At 34.6% G+C, this 8,370-nt stretch overlaps 1 protein-coding gene across 1 annotated transcript; it reads left to right on the top strand.

Moving 5' to 3' along the window:
• Nucleotides 1-494: 494 nt before the first annotated feature.
• LOC100542660 (retinal dehydrogenase 1-like) lies at nucleotides 495-8,370 on the top strand (the record flags this gene model as incomplete). The annotated part of the gene is made up of 5 exons (XM_010726590.3): nucleotides 495-626; nucleotides 1,671-1,811; nucleotides 4,861-4,990; nucleotides 6,050-6,111; nucleotides 8,019-8,370. Coding segments are annotated over 5 exons (606 nt in total), but the record flags the coding sequence as incomplete, so codon positions are not given.

Consider the following 8,370-nt stretch of genomic DNA (forward strand, 5'->3'; position numbering starts at 1 on the left):
TGCCTTTTGTGGCAGGGGAAAATGAAATGGTGCTCCCCAATAAACTTCATGGACTACTTAATACATATATATATTTATTTTATATAATATATATTTACCAATCCTGTGAGATCAAGAAAGAAAAGCAGTTTGGGGCAGATTGTTTAGGAATGTACTTCTGCTGTTCATCACAGAGTTTGGTTTAAAGGAGGAGAGACTTCTATGTAATGATATCTCTTATAATATGAAACACTGCAAAAAAATTATCACATAAAGAAAGAAAAATAAAGGAAGATAATTTTTAAAAGGTGGTTAACTTCATCACTGTTCTCATCTAAGTTTTGTGGTAATACCTACTCTACTTTTTTTTCGGTACTTATCATAGAATTGTAGAATCATAGAATTGCTTGGGTTTGGAAAGACCTTAAGGAGGTCAAGTCCAACTGCAATTAATCAGAGAGCTCTAGATTTATTCTTAAACATAGAGGAGAGTCAATAGGTATAAATATTATTAATACTACTGCACTTTTTTTCATTTTCAGATATTTATAAACAATGAATGGCATGATTCAGTCAGCGGTAAAAAATTTGATGTCTTTAACCCTGCGAATGAAGAAAAAATCTGTGAGGTTGCAGAAGGTGACAAGGTAGGGTTTACTTTCATTCTTTTATCCTTAGCTTTAAATTCACTTTTATATTAAAAGTAAGAAGATGAACATCCATCTCTGTTGAGGTAAAATAGTACCTCAAAGATTTATCCTATATACTTTCTTCTGCTTCACCCTTATGAATTTATTGATAAGAAGAAAGATCTATAGAAATGTTTTTTGGTAATTTTCTTGTTAACAATGCTAATTCTTTTTACTGTCTTTGAATAGAGATATGTAATTACTGTTATTTTTTCTTCTTTCCCCAGCTCTTCCTTATATTCTTCCTTATATTTCTTTTTTATTATTTTATGTACATGTATATTCTGAACCACATTTGCACACAAAAGAGTTTCATAAAATTTGTGGTGTATTTTCTCACATCAATGAAAGACAAGTGATAAATAATACATTACCTTATAAAAAAACATTAATGAATTGACAAATTAGCTTGCTTAATGCAGAGACACTGCCTAGAATACAGAGTGCTTAAGCTTAGCATTCTAAACCTGGTGAATTAGTCCTTTGCTATTATAATATTAAGTAAAAATGTCCCTTAAAACTTTCATAAACAAATGCATTTATTTACTTTTCTCTATAGTAAATCTGTGTTCATCTTACAAAACATTTTAAGGAACAGATTTTTCTAACCTGGTATTCATTACACTGCCGGATATTTTTAGATAGTTTTGAGTATCTAAAAATTTAACTTACAGATTTTGGCGTCTCTTTCTACATAAAAAGATAAAATTTCACTGGTATTGTAATTTGTGTATGAATCCCTAATCAGAGATTCTTAAAGTATGAATGTTTGTAAATAAGTTCCTTAGTATGGTTGGTTTTTTTTTTAATTTAGAAGCTTTGAAAATTCATCTGTATCTCATCGAACTTCACATTGCTGAAACAATAATAAAAGTGTTTAAAAGGAAATAACTTATCTAAAATTAATGTACTAACTCTGATAAGATTGAGATGCGAAGCACCTTGCATGTTTAAAACCAGCATGAATGACACATTTAAAAAGTTTTTCTGTTTTTCTCACAGGCAGATATAGACAAGGCTGTTAAAGCAGCTAGAAAAGCTTTTGAGCTCGGATCACCCTGGCGTACCATGGATGCTTCAGAACGAGGAAGGCTCTTGAATAAACTGGCTGATTTAGTTGAAAGAGATCGACTGACATTAGCTGTGAGTATAATATGTGAACAAAGAGGGTAAAAAAGCCAATGTTCGAAATTTTAAAGGAAGATACCAACAGAAGTAACACATTAAACCTTTGGGAATTTGGGCTGTCCCAATAATTTTTTACCTGTTCTGAATGGCCCATGTAAATTGGGTTGTATTCAGGTCTACCGGTACCCCAAATCCACAAAGTTCTTCAGTATTTAATTAGCTTCAAGGTAATACTTAAGCCTACAATCCATGCAGTTTCAGTAGTTGAGTCTTAAGGAATTTACATAGACTCCATGCTCAACACTTTTCTAAACCAAAGCCTGAACCAAGGCCTAACCTCAAAGACAGGCTTAAAGTTTATAAGTAGAGCAGGTTAGAACTTGAAGAAATTTTAAATTTTATGTGTATGTATTTTGATATCATTAACTCCAGTTTGCAACTAGCAATCAGTGAAAAACCTTAAGCAGAACCAAAGAAAACAATAAGTTGTGTGATATTAGGAAGAACATGGGTGGTGGATGTTGATTTCCTGTGTTTAGTAACTTCTGCTTGTTGGCCATATTTCTGCTCATCTGCAGACACTTAAGCATTATCACTGTTTACTAGCTCTGTACTAATGCAAGAAAGATCTTTCAAAATAGAGGTGTACCAATTATTTGGTAAGTGTGGTGGTATCCTACACTTGTTTTAAACCTCATGTTTGATGTTACCATCAAGATGCTTTCTCCAAGTTTAAACACAGTCTGGGCTGAACGACTAAGCACGTTAAGTGTTTGTATTATCCTGAAGATAATACCAGCACTCAGGATCATTACTCAGACTGATCTAATCACAATTTTAAGTATTTAAGCATTAGCTACAAACCAGAACAAATTAATAAAATTCAAACCTCCAAAATATAATAATATCTATTGGCCATTGTAGCATCTTATTGTTCTTTTGTAGGAAGACACTTGCATGTGTCCCAAGCAGATTTTTAAAAGACAAATGAAAAATTCATAAGAGCTGTGGCTATTTCCTTGAACTCTAAAGATTACAACTCTCAGATTTACACTTCTCTTCAGCAACGCTCTTTCTTTAAACTAATCCTGTCATCTTGATATGGAGTGATAACCTTGAGAAAAGTTGGGTAACTAAAATTTGTGTCCTTGATAGTGCTAAGTTTCTTGAAGCTGAGAAAGAGTAAATTTTAAGAGAGCTACATTTTTTAAAAGGAATGGTATGGCCCTTTGTCAGTTCAATACCAGATAAAGTGGCATTTACTTCTTTGTTGTATAGCCTAAGGCATTACACATGCAAAGAGGATAGAGAAATAATCTTTTTTCCACAGGAAAGCCAGAGCACTTAGTTTTTGTTCCCGTCAGCCATTTTTGTAATATGAATGCATAACTTTTTTCCCTCCCTCAGCTTCTATTTTGCTGATTTAGTTTTTATTTTCCACATAGTTCTCACATTAATGAGATACTTTTCCATCTTAGATAATGTGTGCTGGAGTGAAGTGCTTTCCAGACCATCAAAATGAAGAGTAAAGGAGCTAAGGAACTCTGTGCTAATAATAAATTTAGAAATAAAATAATATTTCTAAGATATGATTAGTTCTTGAAACTATTGTTTGAATATTTTATCCTGAGCATCCTAATAAGATTGTTCATAAAGCTGAAAGTTCCCTCCATATTTGTACTAGGAAACTTGATAAAAAAATATCAGGATCAGCATGTTATCATTATTTAAGGACTTCACATGGTCTTTAGTAAAATATCGTAAAATTTAGGGTCCATTAAAATGGCATACTCCCTAGATTTGATATCAGCCATATTTAATGTTAGTGTCCCCAAGAGATCATCAAATCACAAAATTAATCAACTAAAAATAATAGATGTTGAATGACTATTATTTTAAAGGTTTAGAACGTATATTTTCCTAGCATGGAGAGCCATGGGATGGACAGTAGGCCAGCCTTGAAATAAGGCAAGTTTTTTCACACAATTGTTAGCTAGAAACAAAAAATAGTGCCTTCTCTGTATTTATTTTTCATATTGAAATGTTCTCCCTTGGGTTCCTAATGTCTCAAAACTTTCTTCTGCACATGAGGAGGATAAGTTTTTATTTGTGGGTTGGATTCCATGCTTTGAGTACAATTTTTCATAAACAAGGCCTACTCTGAAAGTAATGCCTCCTATTTTACTATATCCCACATTAGAAGTGAATTTTGGTGGCACGGCAGTAAAGATTAATCTTCCAACAATATTCTGGCAATTTTGTTGCCTTGCAATGGATGGCTGAGGGGCAGTTTGGCAGATTGACATCTGAAATGGAAGTGTGTGTGAAGCAAAGGTGTGGAAATGAATTCCTCCATGCAGCAAAAAAATTGCATCTGTTGAGTTTTGTTGACATTTGCTAAACATTTATGGAGACCAAATAGTGGATGCGAGCACAGTGAGGCTGAACATGGTGCATTTCATCAGTGGTGACAGTGACAGTGGGGTCACATTTACTGGTGGAATGCAGGCTGTTTTCCTTTTCTAGTGAAAATGTACAGCTAATGGTGGTGACTATGCTGAAGAACAGTGTATCATAGCTGACAATTTGCTCTATCAAACAGTGTTACTGTGCTCTTCATATCTGTTGAACTTTCCATGGAAATAAACTGGAGGTAACCTACATAAGTTGCCAGTCATGCATCCATTAAGCATGAACATATCCCTTAGCAATTAAAAACCAGAGAATTCTAAGTTAATGTGACAGATATTGCCAGGAAAGTACTGTCTAACTTGGTTGTCAATATCCGTAGACTGAAAGGTGCTGGTCACTCACGTTGTTTGCATTAGTTAACCCACAGACTCCAAGCTGTAGATTTTTCCATCTATACTTTGAGAATACTTAGTATGAGCTATAATGTTTTATGTGATTTTAGATAGGAAAAAATGTTAACTTTTTCAGAATTTCAAATGTAAAATGATCCTACTAACTGAATAGATCACCGAGAATAAAATACCATTAAATTTCCTTGTTTGTAGATTAAATTCTTGTTTGATATTAACTTCATAATTGCTGTTGTCTACAGACAATGGAAGCTATTGATGGTGGCAAACTCTTTTCTACTGCCTACTTAATGGATTTAGGTGCCTGTATTAAAACAATACGCTACTGTGCAGGCTGGGCTGATAAAATCCATGGTCGAACTGTTCCAATGGGTGAGTAGTTTTGAGATAACAAAAGCACAGAATTGAAGCAATGTAACCTGTAAAAATCTATATTTTTCTAGAAGCTGTGCAGTACCAATAAAAATTATTAATGGAATATATTTTAGACTGTTCTTAATATGCCTTATTTAACATCTATCATAATGCTAATTATAAGCATTCATTGTAGTTACTGGCATTGTTGTATTCTTTTTCTATATACAACTGCAAAGTACATTTTAATGTCTAGGAATATTTTAGCCTATATTTTAGCCATCTAGAAAGCCTCACTGGGTACTTTTGTGTAGCAATGGGTTGTTTATGCAATGGTACTGTAATGAAAGTCAAGTATTTCCTTATTAAAGCTAAGATTAGCAAAAGCAATAATACTTGTTTCAGTTATCAGATAGTTTATTAGGAACAGTACTAAGAGATAAGAATGAGGAAACTTTCCTTTGTTTTCCTGAATTTTCCTTCTGTTTCCTCTCCCACTGAGCAGCTCTACAATAACATTGTTTCTAACTGACTTCTCTTAGAAGGACAAGGAATGGTAATAAAGAAAGAATTAAGGAAAACAGTAGTGATAAATACTACCAAATTTTGGCATAACGTAGATCCCTATACCAGGCTTAATGGAACACATGATTATTTGAATCAAAGAGAATTTATTTTACTTAATGGATTTCATTTAAGATAAGATCTAATATTAAAAAATAAAAAGTCTGATATGTACCTAGGATTGCAAGTAGCTTTTAGAAAAGTATTTTCCAGAAAAAGAAAAAGGTGAAAAGAGAAAAGAGAAACAAAGAATATCCATTGGTATGCTGTGCATACCACTTTGAGAAGAAGAGTTATCACTGCAAAAATTCAGTCATAATGACAGCGTCAAATGTTGGAGCTATGAAGAAAGCAGCGATTGAATCCAGATGTACTTCATGGTTGTTGTTGCACAGTTAAGGTTTTGAAAATATCACTTATAAGTAAGATTTCATGTAACTTTATCTTCTTTTGATTTAACTGTTTCTCACAAATGCTTTTACTGAGTGTTTAATTTATTGCTTCTTCCTTCAGATGGAAACTTTTTCACATTTACAAGACATGAGCCTGTTGGTGTGTGTGGACAAATTATTCCTGTAAGTTGGAGTCATTTATTAAAAAAAAACATAGATGTTCCTGTTGCAGATGAACATGTTTTTGAACTTTTGTAGGTTGTGGATACATTACCAGTGAGAAACTTTCTGTTCCCAAAAGTAGAGACTATCTTGAGTATTCATCAGACTCTTTAAGGTGGAGTTTTGAAGAGTCAGTCTAGTTAAGCCTTACCTCTCTCCTCCCTGTATGATGGAGCACAGATCAATCTCAAAAGATTGAATTTGTTTGAAAAACAGAATTGTGTTCTGTTGGAACAGAAAGAATTGAAAATAAACTAGGTGGAGAGGGTAACATTTATAGCCTAAAAGAAATAAGCTCTTTGGTACCTGGAATATCTATTCTGTTTAGTATAGCATCTGGACTACTGCAATCTTTAGTTATGACTTAGTTACCTTCATGACAGTACAAGCAGCAGTGCAAAGAGTATGTTTAATGAGTGCCAAGCCAGAAGTTCCCAAGCTCTTGTTCAGTGTTTTTCGGATTTATTTTTTAATCCAAGTGAAATTTCAGAAGACCTACCTGAGTCTGAGCATCCAAAATACTGAGAAAATCAAACTCTTTGTTGAGCTTTACCTAATTTAGATAGGTAGCTGTGACAGTGATTACATGCACTAGGCATTCCTGATCCACCCATCTCTTTTCACACATGCTAGGTTTGGAAGTCTGCTCTGACCTGCTTGACAGCTTACTAGATTCTAAAATAGTCGGGTTGTCTGCCAGGCTTGTTCGGACATGTGAGTCCATTCTTATTCCTGATATCTTTCTGTTGACCTGGCAGATTTGCTGTACCTTTGGACCACTATATTGGTGGAAAACACCATTTGGATCCAGCTTCTTGCAGAGCTTGAAGAACTATTGTTCTAGCTTGTTTTGTAGGTCAGGCACGAGATATTTCATGTAAAGCAAAGTCAAAATATGCTAAAGAACTAGACAAATTTCTATGTCAAATTGCAGTCTAGAACTATGGACACTTTGTACATATGCTAGCTTCCTATGCAAAATGTTCAAGGACTTCTAAGCATATCTTTGTTTTCTCTGAATTGAAATTTAAAGCCAAGTTCAAGGTCTGTACGTAAACCAACCTTTGAGGATTATGTGAACACTGCAAAATACTTTTGTCTGCTCAGCATTTCCCTTCCACTCACTGTTCTGCTTCAGTAAGGAAGATTCATAAAGCTTTGTGATCTCTTACTTTGAGTTATTTGTGCTCCTGTTATTTCTGGGGGTGGGGTGAGATTAAAGGAGATAACCGAAGAGATAAAGAACAGATGTATTTATACTTCTCCAAGCATTTCCAAGATAATAGGTAACTGTTAACTGCCTTTTCCTCCACTTTCTCCTGTGTCTTTTCTGCTGAGTCTCACAGGCTCAATGCTTCCTAAGCCACTAGAATTATTTTCAAAGGGGCAGAGCCCTTTCACCTTCTTTTTTGTCCCTCACACTGCTGAATATGGGGTCCAGAGGAGTCAGTGCACTGCAGCTGAACTAAGAACAATAGGGAGATGACAGTAAAACCACCATGAAGGAGTGTAGGGGCAGTATTATGCTTTATTACTTTGTCTCTCTTTGAAAACTGAATTGATGACAGATCATTCAAGAAACAAGATAACAGAACTGCCAACTTACCACTAATCCAGCAGCTTTCTGTCAGGCTTTGTTGGAGGTGTAGTCTTGTTGTTTCCCGTCCCCTGGATTCATATATACCAAAATCACTGATCTTTGTACAACATGATTTGCTAGTTGCTTTCTCAAAATATCTTCACACTGAAAAGAGTTCAATAAAAAGTTCAACTATTCACTTGACAATTCGCACTATAATCATAGAAAAAAGCAAAGAGGTTTTGGTTATGTATTAGTAATCTGATACACATTCTCATCTGTATGTTAGTGGAACTTCCCATTGGTTATGTTTATCTGGAAGATCGCCCCTGCACTTTGTTGTGGAAACACGGTGGTTGTCAAACCAGCAGAACAAACACCTCTGAGTGCCCTTTACATGGGATCCTTAATTAAAGAGGTAAGTTGGTAACAGCATTGCTTTTTGCCCTTCTCAGAAATGTAATAGAACACTGCAGCTGAAATGCCACAGAGGTAATGTAAGCTAGGCTGTCCTTTGCAAGTACTTCTCATTACATGTCTAGCCTTGTACTATGGAACCTATCCTACTGTGAACCAGTTAAGTAAATCCAGCGCAAAAGCATGCATATACACAGCTTCATACACACCTACAAACAGAGTTA

This window comes from Meleagris gallopavo, unplaced genomic scaffold (genome assembly GCF_000146605.3).
Source record: "Meleagris gallopavo isolate NT-WF06-2002-E0010 breed Aviagen turkey brand Nicholas breeding stock unplaced genomic scaffold, Turkey_5.1 ChrUn_random_7180001842030, whole genome shotgun sequence".
Lineage (NCBI taxonomy): Eukaryota > Metazoa > Chordata > Aves > Galliformes > Phasianidae > Meleagris > Meleagris gallopavo.